Source organism: Acanthochromis polyacanthus, chromosome 14, assembly GCF_021347895.1.
Source record: "Acanthochromis polyacanthus isolate Apoly-LR-REF ecotype Palm Island chromosome 14, KAUST_Apoly_ChrSc, whole genome shotgun sequence".
NCBI lineage: Eukaryota > Metazoa > Chordata > Actinopteri > Pomacentridae > Acanthochromis > Acanthochromis polyacanthus.
In genome coordinates, this window is record NC_067126.1 from 23,456,402 (window position 1) to 23,473,830 (window position 17,429).

The 17,429-nt window shown below is 40.4% G+C and overlaps 1 protein-coding gene across 1 annotated transcript in view; it reads right to left on the bottom strand.

The window, feature by feature from the left end:
- The window catches only part of LOC110957809 (partitioning defective 3 homolog B-like), a 241,583-nt gene that overhangs the window by 78,588 nt on the left and 145,566 nt on the right, over positions 1-17,429 (bottom strand). Inside the window, 2 exon segments of the mRNA XM_022204011.2 lie at positions 11,153-11,542; positions 11,992-12,102. Of these exon segments, the coding sequence (XP_022059703.2) occupies positions 11,153-11,542; positions 11,992-12,102 (501 nt within the window).

Consider the following 17,429-nt stretch of genomic DNA (forward strand, 5'->3'; position numbering starts at 1 on the left):
CAGACAATTGACATATGGATAAATAACAGTGAGGGTCATGTGTAAACAGTGAAGATGAGCTAAAAATGCTATTTACAACCTAAACTTAGTGGACATGTGGAGGCTACTTAACCCCATCACAAGAGATTTTCTTTTGTTCTCCAGTTAATAAATCTTACTCTAGGAATGATCTCACGCTGTTAGACTACACTGATCTCAAGACTACGACAGTATGCCGGTAAGTGACCATGCTCCCATGTTCCTCAATATTAGATTTAATGATAGAAATTGTGAAACTACCTGGAGATTTGATAAAGTTTTAAAGGTTAAGTTATTTCAAATATGTAGGTCTGGCTGCCTGACATTAAACGTACAAAAAACCCAGGAGAAGTCCATGATTCAGTACTGCGGGGAATCAGTCACAGCAGAGGTTGGAGGCAGCACCACATCCTATGTAACAAGCAGCAGGTCAAACAAACAGAATAGAGGTTATCAGAGTTGGATGAATCAACTCGAGCATTCATACAAAGCCTCAGCAGATCTCAACACACTGAATTCTATAATCTCCCAAAGAAATGAGTCCAATATAACTCTATCCGCTCAGTTTAGTAAGCAGATGAACAGAATTAAGCAGACGCAATTTGAAATAGGAGACGAACTTCAGAAACGGTCGGCTCGGCAGCTGAGACAGACACAAGCCTGTCGAGCAACACTGAAAATGAAATCAGAAACAGGCAGTGTCCTCGCAGATAGTGAAGAAATAAAGGTGCACTTTATTGGATTTTGTTCAGAACTGCATAAGTCGTGGTAATCATGACACAGATTTAACTAAGTCATTTCTGGCTGGACTAAACCTGTCTCATCTCAACAGTAAAGAAGTGGTAAATTAAAGACATCGCTACTGAAGAGACAGAAGGTATTAAAGACTTACTGAATAATTACGCACTTGGATTTTACACAGAATTCATTCATCAATCAGTCATGCTCCAAGTAACTATTGTCACTCTTGCTACATATATTTAAACATTAAGCTTCGATTCTTTCATTATCCAAATATTTAATTAATTTTTGATTGGCGAAATGTTAGCCTCCTGTTTATGTTAAGATCAAGCATTTTGTACATCCAAAACTAACAGGCTTCATTCCCCAAAAGCACATTTATATCAACTTACAATGCTAATTTCTTATACAACGTACAAAATACAACACAAAGAGTTCAGTGGACACTCAGGAGGCCTTAGACCCGGTTGATTGGACATATGTATGTATAAGACTCTAGAGATCTACCTTTGAGAAAGTGTTTCTCTGCCTATTCAAGAGCATGCACAAACCAGCATATGTCCTCTTAGCTCCAGCTTTACTGTGGCACCAGACAGAAAAACCCCCTTCTCACTTTTGTGTTTGCTTTAGCGATAAAGCCATTAGCTACAAGTAGACAACAACATCCCAGAATATCATGAGGAGAGTACTTGATAAGGCATGGAGATCACTCAGTGATGAGAAGCTTAAAGGGCCGGATAGAGCGCGGAGGTCTGGGATGAATGATGACATTAATACTCCTCTAATTGTGGCAGTTGTATATATGTTTACTAAATTGCTTTACACATTTCCCCTCCTTTTTTTTATTAGTTCTCTCAGTTTGTGCTCCTGTATTCTAACGTGTTGCTGCTTTTTAGCTACCTCACACTGAGTATAAAATCCACTAATTTTACCTGCTTAACTGTTGTTACTGAAAAAAAGGGAAAAAAAAGATTGTTTTTACATATCAATGTGGCTTTGTATCTAACAATAACCTGCGTTAAAAACACTCTAATTACTGAAATTAAACGATGGTGGTGCAGCTGCCTTGTTCAGCGAAAATACTGTCGACAGCAACAACTCCTGAAGACCTGCAGCAGAGACTACTTAACTAGACGTGTAGTCATGCAAAGAAGAAAGCTTAAGGTTGTCTTCACTGTCGACAATCTCAGCTGACATTGGAAACCTGTCGGCGGTCCAAACTAATCAATCACACTTCTCATCGCCTCCTGGTGACATCTTCCCAATCTTCATTACAGGTCCCTAATTATTAAACAACAAAATAGGCTGTCTAGTCTAAGATGCCCCAACATTCAGAACAATATAGTTTACTAGTATCTTTTAAAGCCATTTTTTGATACACTATCAAAAGGGTTAAACGTGCTGGGGAGGTTTGAACACTGCTTGGGTAAAGTTAGTTAAAATAGAGAAATCAGCAACGAGCATGCCCAGAAATACCTCCACGGATGACCGAATTTGAGGTGAACAAACCCATATACCAGCATGTAGAACGGGATCGAGAAGCCGATCGACCATTTTGCATGTTTAGATTCAATGTAGGGTTGTCGATGTCACACTACATGTGACACAAGTTGCCAAGTTTGATTGGCTGCTTACTGCTTTATTACATTCAACGGCTATTAGAATTGGACGGATCCTAGACTTTGGTGCTCTGACGTTACATGCTTGCAATGGAAACGGTCTCATTGGCTGCGTAGCTTTTTAATTTGCTCACAATGACATGTGATGAATTATGTGTGCAGTGGGAACAAGCCTTAAGAGGGGACGCAAACTTCTGTGACAAGGGACTCAACAACCAAATACAATTCCATACACGATAGTTTATGACAGCAGAAAAAAAGCCGATATTACACAAACATTTTGCCTTGGTTTTCAACTGAAGTAAATATAGACGGCTTCCACTAATAAATCAACAGTAAGAGGACAGGGGACACATACGTGCAATCTGAAATGTGCAATATGTACACTACAGGTTGCCATGATTAAAATTTCAATTCATTTGACCTTTTCATAATCTCAGCTGAATGTAAAAGGTGTTACATAGAGTAGGGAAGAAATAAACATGCATGTGGACAATAAAGTGAAAGACGCGCACAGCCATACTTCTGTCCCTGAGTGTATACTTTTTGTGTGCTGAAACTTTTTGTGTGTTCATCTGTGTGTGTCCTTTTAAGAGGCTGGGTGTATGTGCCCATGTGTCCTTTCACCATGTACGTGCTCTATCGCGGGCGGATGTCCTTTGCATGGAATTTATTTTTCATTGAGAACTACTTGTGCAAATACGAGAGGCGGAAATCATAAATGAGAGGAAGAGAGTGCAACAGGGGGAAGAGAGACCTAGAAAGGGTCTATTGAAGGGAAGAGAGCGAGGGGGAGGAAGGGATGGAGCACACGAGTGCCTCTTGAGAGCTTTTCCTTATTAACCAGGCTGAATCACACGCTTTGAGTCCGGAAAACACACACTCTGGGCCTTTTTCTTGTCTGCTCCCCAAAAGCCCCTCCATCACCCCCCAACCTCTTCTCATTCCTCTCTTTTAGTCCTCTTCACATTCACCACTTTCTACTCCCAGCATCACAGCTCAGTTTATCCTTTCCTGCTTTTGCTACTTTCCCATCTACTTTTCTCAGTCTAATTCGCCCCCTTTGCCCCAGACATTCACTGACCCCCTTCCTCGTTCTCCTTGCATGTGATCACTCCGTCCGCCCCGTTCTTCTTCTCATCTGCTGAATTATCCCAAAACATCCACTTAGCCTCTCTTCCCCTCTGAATCCCTCGCTACCTCCTCTTTTCTCTTTTTCTTTTCAATAGTTGATCCTCTTCTTTTTTTCATTCCCGCAATTATTTGAGTCCTCTCCGGTCTCCTCTCAGCATTTAAAATTTGGACCACCTATTCTCTCTTCTAAATCGTCCTCCTTTATTATTTTACCTCTAGATGGGTGCTGACCTGCAATTATTTTCTCCAAATCTCTCCCTTTCTCTTTCTGCTCTGTTCATTTGTCAGTTTTCCGTTCTTTCTTTAACCTTTATCCTCCACCTTTCCTACTCTGTATTCCTCTCTTCCTGCTTTTAGAATTAAATACAACCTTTTCTTCCTGCTAATTTGTTCCTTGAGCTCAAAGCAGTCATTCTATCCCTTCTCCGCCATAAGTCCCTTCCTTCTTTTCTTTCTTCGACTTCTTCCTTGTTCCTAATCCCACGTCACTCGGCATTTTACCCCCCCTTTTACACTCCAAACTTCTCTCATATCTTGAATGCACTTGTTTGCGTCAGGTTTGAAATTAGCTAAAAATTTGATCTGCATAATGATGCAAATTTATTTAGGAGGGCAGGTTTCAATCCTGTGCAAAACCACGAGTAAATGTTGACTTTCAGATCGACTATTTTTGAACATGTAAACATGTTTATCAGATGGAAAGGGCTGCTATCTAAGCCTACATCACTGTAAGTTTCATGAACAAACAACCAAAGCTGTTGTTTTGGTGGAGAGAACAGTCATTGATGTACTCTGCAGACTTGTCTGAAGATGTTACAGAATTCTTTACAAAACAACCTCTGCTCTCTGTGCAGCTATTTTTCAGTGAATGTTATGTTCATGTGCCATTAGTTGTTCATTTAGTTATGAGCTATGGAGTCAAAATCGTGCAACAGCCCAAAGCCTGCACAAAAGCACCCCTAAATACACACATGCCCACACCCAAAGTCCCTCCCCTACAAAGGCTAATTACCTACAAGTAGAGACTGATGTGGAAAACAGCACTCGCACAGTCCAACCTGGCACTCCTTAAAAGCCCCTCCACAGCGCTGGTGTTTGTATATGAGAGAGAAGAGTGTGCAACATAAAGTCAGTGAGTATGTATTACTATCGGAAAAAAAAGCTTGCGTGCGCTTGTGTGTGTGTGTGTGTGAGAGAGAGAGAGAGAGACAGACTGAAAGAGCAGAGAGTACGTCTGATTAATTAACACAGAGGAAAGAAAGCCTCTCCAGTGACCAGCCAAGCAGTGCTAAAAGCTCATCTTTCTTTCCTGTACGAGCTCCCTCCATGTCTCTTTTGGTCTCTGTTTCACCATTCCCACTTTCAGTACACACGTCAGGAGTGTATGTTGTCTCCCTCGATGTACCAAGTGCAATAAGATGCCAACAATCTTTACAAGCTGTGCAAATTCTATAACATTTGCCTTCATGTTGTAAATTCGCACTTTGTGATCAAACCTCTGCACTGTATCTTTCATTGTGTTACAAGGACTCACAGGAAATCTGGCAGACGTCTTTACAGAAGGAAAGCCTATTACTGTTCGACGTACAGCAAAAAAACAACAAAACAAAAAAAAAAGACAACGGCTGTTTATCCAGCACAAATAAAGCTAAAGTTTTCCAAGTTTCTCGCAATGGCAGATGGTGGGACAAGTGAAAAGCCAATGGCAAAAATCACTTCCAACTTGTTTATGCTCTTTAGACAAGCAAACCAAAAACAAATGCTGAGAAGGAAGACGGGGACAGAGCAGCAACATGCTTGATCAGAATATTTTTGTAAAGGAAAAAAAACACTACACTGCAATATTAGTCTGTAATTTGTCTGCCATTTGAAGTGTAGATCAAACATTTTGGGCCTATACAACCTGGCAAGGTTTACTTAGCCTTAGTATATAATACAGTCCATTACGACTTTAGACTACAGGGTATAAATGTATGACTGAATCAACACTTCTTTCATACAGGTTAACAACATGCAACATTATAAACAGTCAGCAAGGCCACTGCACTGGGTTGCATTTATGAAAAGTTCCACTGTATTGCACTATTAATTTTCTTAGGTTAGGAGGACCTAGGCTCTCTCCTCACATTTTGTGAGGAGAGAGGCCCCCCTCCCCCGTGTTTCTTCTTTATTTCTTGCTGTCATTACTCTCTACTTATCTTTTACTCATGCGCTACAGCACGTCTCTTTCCCTTTTCAAGCTCACTCCACTTTGGTCTCTCAAGGCTGATTGTTTTCTAATTGGTGTAGTGCCAGAGGTCGTGGTTGTTATGGTAACCTGCAAGGGGTACTTGGAAGGGTTAGGTGGTGGTGGTGGTGGTTGGGTGAGGGTAGGAGGGGGCTCCCACTCAAGGAAACTGAGGGCAGCTCTCATCCGAGGCTTAGATGGTCACTTCAGAAAATGGACTGTGTGTAGATGTGTGTGTGTGCATGTGTGTACGTATCAACACCATCTTAGTAAGGATATTTTGACCAGTCCTCACAAATTGAAAGGGCTGTTTGTAGGTCCAGACTAATGTTGGAATTATGTTAAAATAAGAGATAGGTTGGGTTTGGCATTCATTTGGGATGTTTAAGGTCGGGGTTAAAGCTTGTGAATGCATTATGCCAATCAGTGTCGTCCCTAAAGATAGACATGAGATCAAGCTATCTTTAAAGTCTATTTATGTGCACCTCTACAGATATAAACGACTTATTTGAAACAAACTGAAAAGGTGTTGGCATACATTGTTTGGTCAGACGACGCTAGAGAGCTTGTGTGAAGGCCAGTCTACAAATGTAAAGGATGACATCATAGGAAGTACTTTTCTGACTGGTATAATTAAGAAACTAGCATAACGGTGTATATCAGAAGACGGGTAATTTAATTCTGCCTTGTGTTTATTAAGGTGTTTGCAAGAGAGAACCTGTTTGTGCTTGTTTATTGTAAAACACACATATGCCGTTGTCTATGTATAATCTTTACCAAATGTGTTGTATCTCTGGTTCTCAATAGTGTGTGTGTCTGTGTTTGAGTCCACTGGGTTTTACTAAATGAGTCTGCATTAAAGTCTGCCATGCATAAGAAATTGAGCTGGCTGTGCCCTTTGGAATTACAGGTGGTGAGAAGCAGACAGCATGATATATCACCGTGCTGGGTGGTTAAATAACTGTCCTTCCAATAGAACTGTATGAACCACATCGGTGACAAAACCTGAAATCTCATAAACACACAAAAATGCACACAAGCAGCCATAAATATATGCAGAGGAATACACTTGGCGACACTGTAAAATCCAAATTGTGGCACATTGCAGTTTTTGTCAGCTGTCTAAAGAAACTGACATGACACTTGAAGAAAACAGCAAAATTACAGTACTAAGGGGGGCGATCTGATGACTGTATATTATGGATGATCTTAATTCGGCACACAATCTGCTTCGTATCATTAAGGGTGCTGTAGGTAATCCTTTCATATTCAAAGTTCAGCCTCTGCTAACCCGTTAGTTGCTGCATCACATGTTTACCATGTTTCCCCTTGTCCAGATATGAGCAGATACCTTGATTAGATAACCCTAACCCTAGATACTTGGAAAGAAGTGTAGAAGCATCACTACTTCCAGGCAAAATTTTCTTGCACTGCAATGCATTTATGTGCTGCTATCCTACTATGATGTTCCTGTCTAATTGTTGGCAAACTTTTCTTGCTGACAGTCTGATCACATCCTGCAATAGCATTCTCAGTCACCTGAGGAAGAGTGGCTTTTCGTTTTACCTTTGTTTTACTAATGCACCAGCAACATGGTCATCAAACGTGAGCTGCTGACCACAATTTCCCACCATATTTACTTCAGTTATGTCTTTCCCATAGATCTAAATTCAGTGACTTTGGTTACCATCTCTTTTAAAACACTGGACAGTTAAGCAGTTTTGGTGACTGAAGCTCCTGCCATCAGTGCCTCAACAATGAACCTTCTTTGAAAGTCACTTAGATTTCGTCATCTTGTTGCAAAATCACAATCAACTTCTCAGTCTTTTTCTACATGCCACAGAGCATACCTAGATGTTAACTACTTAATTTTACCATGTAGTGCACCTGTGTGGATACATCTGTATTCATTATGTTTCTCCACATTTGTTTTCTTTAATTTGCTACAGGTCTATGATGTGTACTTATCGTCAATGTTGTTATTTTATAAATCTCACAATCCGCTGCACCCCTGCTATGGAGTTCACCACAGCTTTTGACAGATTCAAGCATTATGTTCAATTATGGCCAACAACTGTGAGTGCTCACTGACTGATAATGTGCTCTTTCTTGCAGATGTATTATAGACACCTGCAGATATGAAAGGACGCTGTCTGCATTTAGTAGTTTTTTTGTTGTTTTGGCATTTGTCTCAGCTCCAGCCCCAGAATAAATTCAGAGTGGGCTTCTGATATTAGTGGAGATGCACTATTAGTTAGCGAGCAGACTAGATGGATTACTGACAGCTAATGACCAATTAAAGCAGGTAGCACTAGAAAAACAAAACTGAAGAGGCATAATCGTAATTGATAATTATTTATTTGGCATAACTTGTTTCACCAATAGCAAAAAAATACAAGAAAAATATGTAGAATATAAGATAATAATTCTCCTAAAAATTATTTTGCCATCATTCATTATGCAATAACACTACTCAAAGTAGTCAACAAAGTCCATAGTAGTTTGTGGAAGCAACAACTGCTAAATTTACTGCAACTATGATGAAATGTCATATCCTGTACACAAAAAAGCAGCTGCTCTTTAATTTTGAATCAAGACTAAACGCAAAATTGATATAATTCCCGCTGTGTTGTTTGTGAAGTTCCTCATGTATGAGCCTAAACAAATACCACGGGGGTCAGATAGAATTTCAGCTGATTTTTTTATCACTTAAATTATCATCAGTATCCAATTGTATCAAGGACCAAGCAGTACCTGTTTTGTAGTTTGACTTTTCAAGCCGTTTTTTTTTAAAATACTTTTTTCTCTAACAGACAGCAGTCCTATCTGCACCTAATATTCAGTCTGCACACACACAGTGGCACATGTACACACAACTTTGCATATTTGTGAGCTTTTTGTTGTTGGGGTTACTGTCACTGCATCAGTCTCTATGTGGATGGATGTGTGTGTGTGTGTGTGTGTGTGTCTGTGTGTTTGTGTGTGTGTAAATCGGTGTGCTTCATTGCTTTGCTGAGGTGATGATGGAATGGAGTCCTTAGTGATTTTGTTTATCTCCGTCTCCCACAAGCGTACAGTGGCTCTGGCCTCCCTTGACACACAGCAACACGCACACACACAGACACCGCTGACACACTAACTTCTTTTTTTGGTACCATCGATTACTGTCAGCCAATACCTGGACTTCCTTCTGTCTGCATCATCAGGTTTCAGGAAGTGATGATAAATGAATAGCACTATCTGCCAGGACCGCTGGTCACGGTTATAGGTTTCCGAAATCAAGACATTTTAAGATTCATGTTACTTCTTTCAATGAAAGAGATATACGGAAGAAACCCCAGTAAATACTATTGAACATGCTAAAGTGAACAGCCAGAAATTAGCACAGTGTCAGCAGCTGAAATCGAGTAAATCTTCTGGAAAACATCACAATGGATCCACACTTGTTTGAGAGTTTGTTGAATAAAACACTTCTCTCGGGCTTTGCAGCTGACACAGTCTACTCAAGTAAACACTGACATAGTATCTCACCAGTTGGTGTATAGAAAACTGAGGCCAAGCTCATAGCATATCACATATTGTACGTACAGAAACAACAACAACAAAAAACAGAACACCAGAGTTTAAAGTAGTATCTGTTAGTGGGCTACAGCGTCTAGGATCTTGGTGGAATCTAGTGGAAAAACCAAGGCAGTGGCCAAGACATGTTTCTGATTCTCCAGACAAAAAAGACAGTCAATGTTCAGAGGAAGGATTACTGTCTAAAAAGGAAAGTGATTGATGGCGAAGACAAACAGAGATTACCATTAGTTTGGCTTTTCTTTGCTGAAGAGTGCTGAAAGAAAAGAAACCACTGAGGGCAGACAAGGATGTCACGTTTCTGTTCTGGGACAGGAAGGTATTTGAAAAATATTTGGTGTACGCTTTGTAGCTATTATATTTATGTCATCAGCATGCGTTGGCAGCGTTTGTGTAATTACTCTCATTGACAGCAAAGGGAGACAAAAGTTCCACACTGCACGTTTAATAACAAGCATATCAAGCTGTTGCCTGTGACTAATGTTTTTAACAGCAAATATCAGCACTCAGACCCAAGCAACTCAAGGATCAAACTTTGAGAGTCTACAAAGTAAGAAGTGAAGAATTACTGGACATTCAGGAGTTAAGGTAAACTGTTTAAAGAAGCTTAAACACTATTTATCACACAGCAGACTTGAGATATTTTTGGGTTTGGATGAAGCAGCATTAGTTCAGATACACTCATGTTTAACCTTAGTTTATAGAAGAAACAGGCATAGACTTTATCTCCTTGAACTGGTCTGGCCAACACTAAACCAAGTGTGTCTGGATTCAGCCCCTTAACCATAAATATATTTTTTGCAACAGTTCACTTTTAAAAATATTTTGGCTTTGCTAAGTCAAGGTCAAAGGAACCTTGACTTTGCATAATTAAACACTATTATGCATGGAGGACACAGCAGAAGAAAGACGGAGTCAGAAAACATCTCTATAAAGCCTGAAGCTGTCCATCAAACAGGTTTACTCCCTCGCTTGATGACAGGTACAGAAATAAGGTGGATGCGTATGGATGTGTGTGTGATTGTGTGTGAGAATATCTGAACTGGAAGATATATTCAGAAGTAAGTGAGCTGTGACTGACATAATAAAGGTAAAGAGTCAGGATTGGATTGTGAAGCTGAGACGAACACACTGAATCCGGTGGGGGTTTTTTTCTTTTCTTTGGTGGAATACACAAATATACACACACTCTGTATGTATGTCAGTGGACACTTCATACACACGTGCTTAGAGTGAAGCTTGAAGCAGACACAAACAATCCAGTCTTTCCTTTTTGTCTGTCTATTGTTCTCAAATATACACACACATAAAGAGACATACACTGGCCTATGAGAGATACACTGGGAATGATGACAGTGACTTAGACAGGAGAGGAGCAAAAAGAGGGGAAAATATGAAGCATCACAAAGACAATATTGCACTGTAAAGCTGGAGAGCAGAGGAAGTCAGACTTAAAGGGCAGACAGTGGGGAAGTATTTATCTGTTTGTTGGCAGGTTATATGTATCCACAGTCAGTTTGTGACAGCTAGGTGACAGCATACTTTACCACTACACCTGGCTTTGTGTGAAGTGAGGCCACACAGGGACAACCCTGTTATCCTCTGAACCTGACCACAACCCTGGGGGCTCACCTGGAAGTCCCTTTCATGCTCTGCACCAGCACAGACCACAGACTAGAACTATACTATATGAGATCTTTTAAGCATCAAACCTATCTTTAAAGCAAACTGATCAAACTCTATTGATTCTGCTACGGTGACTAAAATGACTAAATCCAACCGTGTGCACTACTGGAGAGCTTAACTACATCCTGATAAGGTCATAGTGTCTTACCTCTCATTACCAGGAGCAGGAGCAGGAGCAGGAGCAGGAGCAGGAGGAGATGTAGGTCCAGCTCCCCTTGGTTTGTTGACTTTGGCATAGAGTTTGTCAAGGGGGTCATCATCAGGGAGGACTCCAGCTTCATTGGAATGATTTCCATGTCCTGGAAAGCCAGAGGGGCCCTGGGGGAAGGGTGTGTGGCCATGGGCGTGCAGAATGGTACTGTAGGGAGGTGACTGAGCGAGTGGCTGAGGGATTGGAGCAGTATCTCGGTCCCTGAAGGACTGTATACGAGCATAGTTGGGATCTGCGTCGTCATCCTCGAAATCTGGATATGCCGGCCCACCGCCTTGCTGGTCTCTGGACTGTTGCTCTCGCAGCTCAGGATGTGCTGCCTCAATTCTGAAAGAGAAATGCAGGACATGTCTAGTAATAATAGGAATATTGTTGAAACAGAGGAGACTTTGATGAGTGTGCTACTGATGATTGAGCCACAATAGGAGCTATGACAGAGAAACATCGTTAAACAAAACACCTAGAAGCACACCATGAGCACAGAGCTCAGATATGACAGGCATAGAGTAGAGAGGGATACAGACAATAGAGAGGACAGTAAAGATTACAAGCAATGTAAGAAAGGAAAGGCAGCAATGTTAATAAAGTGGTTTCAATGCGTCTCATGAAAATGATGAGTGAACAATCACCTGTGATCAACGAGGAAATCAAAAGATGTTTAAAGAAATTTCCTCAATTAGGGGAGACACACACACCTTCACTCTATTTGGAATTTTTTTGTCAGTAATTTTTTTTTGCCAAAAAAAAAAAAATCTAATCTCCAGAAAGCTCCTCACCTCTCTCTTTCTTCTTTCATCCTCTCAAATTCATGGTCACTCAGAATGTCTGACTTTTGTCGCTGCAGAGCCGCCTTCGCTTCCTTCTTCTCCTCCTTTTTCTTTCCGAATCTGGGTAGAGAAAAACAGCAAGATGGTATCAGAAACAAAAAAAGAGAAAGCATAGAAGAGAAAAAAATAGATACAGGCTTCAGCGAAATGGGATAATATGGAAGCAGATAAGGGACAGACACTGTGTTAATCAGTGTGAGAGTTTCTAGTACATTCTGTATCAGAAAAAGACCCACACAATCTTGACATGAAATAAAAATCATAAATATTGTTGGTACATAAGGGAATAGAGTTCAGTATAATGTACAGAAATGAACAAACAAATGAAATAGCAATATGTAGGCCTACAAGTATAGGTTAGTGGTCGTTAACAGTATTTCCAAGCAGCGATTGCCAATACAAAGAATGTTGGAATGACTCTGGTATGGGTAATCTAATAAATTAAGCAGAGGGAGGATATAAGTGAAGCTACTGCTCAATACGAATGTACTCTATACAGTCTAATCTAAATTAAAAGATGGCTTCCACACAATGGACTCAGAGGCCCGTTTTAAGTGGCCGCATATCAATACTCAAACCACAGCAGTCAATACTGTTTGTGTGTGGTCAGCAGCAACAGCGTACTCAGCACTACTGGACGCTGCACAAGTCATTACCTGGAGAAGATGCAGACTCACAAACACATGCACATGACAGAACATCATAACACTCAGGTATAAATAGGTAACTGTGACTTCAGACTTGGTGGTATTTGGAGGTAAATAAACAAGTTGGCCACTGTGAGAATTGAACACCTTGAATCTAAATGGTCAATGTATTGATTTGGTGGCGCTCATGTGATTTTTGTGTTTAAGTTGTGAGGTATCAGCTGAGCCAAAATGCATGTGCCATTGTCTTAACCCTTACAGGGCCATGTTTCTGGAGAAGTACATATACTAAAACATATACTAAAGCCACCTAATCCATAAAAACATCGATCAAGTCTTGCGAGGTCGCATTGTCGCAGATGTTCGCCATAGCGAATTTCGGCCGGTACGCGGCCCCGATAAGAGCTTCGTAATTGCGGCTTCGTTATAATGGCTCATACGGCTTTATCGTTTGAAATAAGCAAATTTTGGGCCAATGTTTATATCGACTTAAACATACGAGTGTGTGCATATTTTATGTTAATTAGCAATCATAAACAAGTCACACATGTTGAGCCGAGAATGTTCGGTTTCGGCTGTGTGAGTAAGCGTGAACCGAGTATACTCGGTCCCGACTTTTTAAGGGTTAAGAGAGGCCTTAGGCATGTCATGGCAGATTGTAAAAATAACACATGGCTAACACCCAAATGTGTGACTGATCGAGTCAATCTTGTCCTGAGGTCAGCAACTGATGCTCACTTGTGATATCAGATAAAAGGAAAGTTACTCCGAAAGTCCACAAAAGTGTCCTTCTCTCTGTGCTACATAAGGGTTAAAACGGGTCCGATTCATAAGACAGAATCTTAAATCCTTCAATGAATCAGAACATATCAGGAGTATTTTTGTGATTTTTTGGGGGATGAGGATGGAATGTATATTCTGCAGCTCAACGTCTAAGCCTGGACTGAATGTTAAACACTGGTGGGAGTCTGAAGGAAGACTCAGGGAAAGTTCTGCTTTGACAAATGGAGGGCAAGTGCCTGCTAGGTGCAGGTGCTGGACAGCAGACACTTTATCTATTTGATAAGTGAATACGAATCATGTTCTCTGTTGAAATTTATTCAGAGAGTACAACCTAGGTGTACAGAGTATCTCAACTTGGGAGATATATGACAGAATATTCCTGTAATCCCATCATGGCATTGAGACTGCTGAGTTCAGGTTATTCTGTGAGTAGTGACAGATGCCAGTGAAGAAAGAGATATTTGATAAGTTTAGGAGAGGAAACACTTGATTGGAAAGTTCAAGAGGTTGAACCATCACAGTTTGTTGCAATTGTTTCTATTGCATATTGAGAACTTGTCTTTTCTTCCTGGTTGTCCCATTGACACATAACTGGTGTATGTCTGAGAAACAACATCACAATAAATTTTGTCATGACTCATTCAATGTTTAGTATTCCGTGTCTAATATTGGGTTGCGCTGCTCGGAACAAATGTGCCCTATGACCCATCTGCATGAAAAGAATCAGAATGAGTTCAAAATTTGAGTGTGAATGATAAACCCATTTAAAGTCGAAGTAGAGCAGTCCCATTGAGCCTACAGAGGAGATATTTGTTTAACGAAATGAGAAAATCAAATATTTTAATTGAACCACTTACACGCACCACAAAATAATAAGGGGCAAACGAGGCAACATTAGGCTGAGAATTCCTCCATGTTCGTCAACAACAGGTACAATTAATAGACTATTTAAGATGCTGGAGAGTAACGAGAGAATGAGAAGATTAAGCAAAGAAAAAAGAAAAAAAGCGGCAGAGGGGAATGAGAAACCGAGCAATCTTTCCAGAAGATGGGAAGAGAAGCAGAAGTGAGGGCAGAGAGATCAGCTGCAGGATTAACGTTGAAATAATTAGAAAAGTATGTGGAGATTAAAAAAAGAGAAGAGAATGAAGGATGTAGAGTTCAAGAATGGACTCTGCCCCTTCCATATGTTGTCTCCACATTTACTGCCCCTTCCCCACCAAGAACACCTCCTCTACATGTGATATTGCCCTCGAGCTGATAGGCTGCAAGAAGATCTAGACAGCTGTGAAGAAGACATAACAACCTGCCCCGACCTTTCCCCTCTGTGACCCCTACACCAAGAAAGACTAATAATAAGAGACTCAAATTAATCTTGCTCCTCCCAGCACATCCTTTTCTCCAGAATAAAGACATCAGAGAAGAGGTGGTGAACCAACAATCAAGAACAGGTCTCCAGAAGTGTTCATCTATGGACCATGACAGCCGAAGGAAAAGCTTTGCAATTCCCGAAGGACTGGAGGTGGGAAGAGGAAGAGCTGAATCAAGACTGCATGTTCATTTTGTGAAATGTTCCAAGGAGGGCAACAATTAGCAAAACAGACTGAGCAGGAACTACTGTGAGGAATATGACTATGTGGCTCATGGCCTTACCGCTGAAGGACCTTGTGAACAAGACAACAAGCTCCAGACAGATCCTAGCCATATGACCCACCCAAAGGACTTTCTGTTCACTCTCCAGGAGGCAGTCCACTGGGAGACAGCAGGGGTAGGTCAAAACATTGAAAAGCATATAGACACAAACATACAGATGGACACAAGTGACGGCAACAACAAACGAGTTCAAATTAGATTCCAAATTATACTTTGAAATCTGATACAAGCTTTGGTCGACATTTTGTCAACATTTTTTTTTTCTTATTTTTGGTTTTTGCATTTGTACAACAAATGGGCAAAAGTAATTCAGAATTCATGTATACTTTTGTTCTACCATGACATTTGCAATTAATGGTTTCCTTAAGTTCAGGAAAAACAATACAGACTGTATTGGTACTCCGCCAAGGAATGTGGTGGAGTTATGTGACGATCAGCGCTGGTCTGTCTGTCTGTCTGTCTGTCTGTCTGTCTGTCTGTCTGTCTGTCTGTGTTAGCAATATTACTCAAAAATGGACTAACAGATTTGGACGAAATTTTCAGAGAAGATCAGAAATGACACATGACTAACTGATTAGATTTTGTCAGTGACAGGTCTTATAGTCTGGACCCACAGATTTGTTAAACATTTCAGTGTCATTGTGAGATAATGGCTCGGCCTCACTCTATGACTGCAAGTGAACACTACGTCAGCTGCCTGCTGATGATCACGATTGCAAACCTGTTACAAATCGACCGCTGTGGATCACAAACTGTTTGAAGACTTTATCGGTCGGAAATTATACAACATCTGAGCAGCCTTGGCGGACTACTGCAGTATCAGAGTGCTTTTCTTGTAATGGCATTTTGGTTACTTTGCTTTAGCAAAGAACATGATAAAACCTTTTCTTTTTGTTTGTTTCAAACTTCAAAGAACCAGACAGATGTCCTTTTCCAACTTGAATCAATACAGCAGGTAGTGTTTTCCATCGAGAGACATTTTTCAGTAAATTGCTTAAAATTGATTGGTACTGTTTGCTGCTGCACATAAGAATATTTTGTGGAAGAAGACTGCAAAAGCAAATCTACTTTCCTGGATAGCTGCATTGGCACTGAGATATTTTTGTCATTCAAGTTAGTACACTGTGACTCATTCTAAATGTGATTCATCTTAAAAACATAAGTACCCCTGCTGAACTTAAGAAGGAAGTTTAATAAAATTAGGATGTAAAAGAGGGGTTATTATGTTTATTTTCACCTCTGTATTTCTATTCTGGGACTCCATTAAAGTGGCTTTCACTTATGAGATAAAAAAAAAAATCCTTGTTTATCTTATAATGGCCCCTTATGCAGCTTGAGGTCATCCTCTGTTTGAGATGGCCTGCTTCAGTTCCTGTGTCTTTGAGGGCTCCCTCTTTAAAAGCTCATCTTTTTTCTAAATGTCCAAAGTCCAGAAACCTGCACCTTGTGCTCCTGAGTTACAATGACTGCATTTCATGTGCCTGAGCTTTCTATTCAGAAACAAAATTTCAAAAATTTACCTCAATACTTGAAACTTTGAGAGTGTTTGATATAACATTTAATATTGTAACATCAGAAGGAATGAATGACAGGTCTCTTAAGATAAAATAACAGCTGTTCAGTCAGATTCACAAATAGTCTGCATTAGTGTGTTTTGAGGAGTGGCTTTGGATGGAGTCCTGAAGGGAGAGGATGGCTTTTTTTCTGTTGTATGTTTTCAAAATACAGTTTACTCTGGCTTGTTTCTATTATCCTGCATCCTCTAGCTTTGATCTATTGATCTGAACTGGGAGATTCTGACTAGTGAACCTGATGGGATGCGATAAGCTGATGGTTTTCCTAGCTGTTGGAATATAAGGAACTGCTAGCAAAATCTTAAAAGTAGCATTGGCATGCCACCCACGCAGGGTCGAGGGACCCCAGAAGACGCTGACATCGCAACAACCACAGCAGATCAGTACATCAGATGAAAGAGACATTTGTTTGGATGACCTCACCAGAAATCCTGGAACTCTGATGCAGATGTACTCTTACTGGACAGTTTGATCAATAAACAAAATGAGCTGTAAGTGACAGATTCCACAGGTAAACATGGCCAAAAGTAGTAAGTGACCAATTTGGCTTCTGGGGTGCTGCAGTGTATGTATTTAGAAACAAAGTCAGAGCGACTTCTCAAAAACAGCACGCTGACATTTTGTCTCAAAAGGAGAAGTTGGAAAATTAACATCTAAGAATTAAAGAGATTGATTTGGTCATGCTTATGTGATTTTTGTGTTTAAGCTGTGAGCTGGTCAGATGAGAATC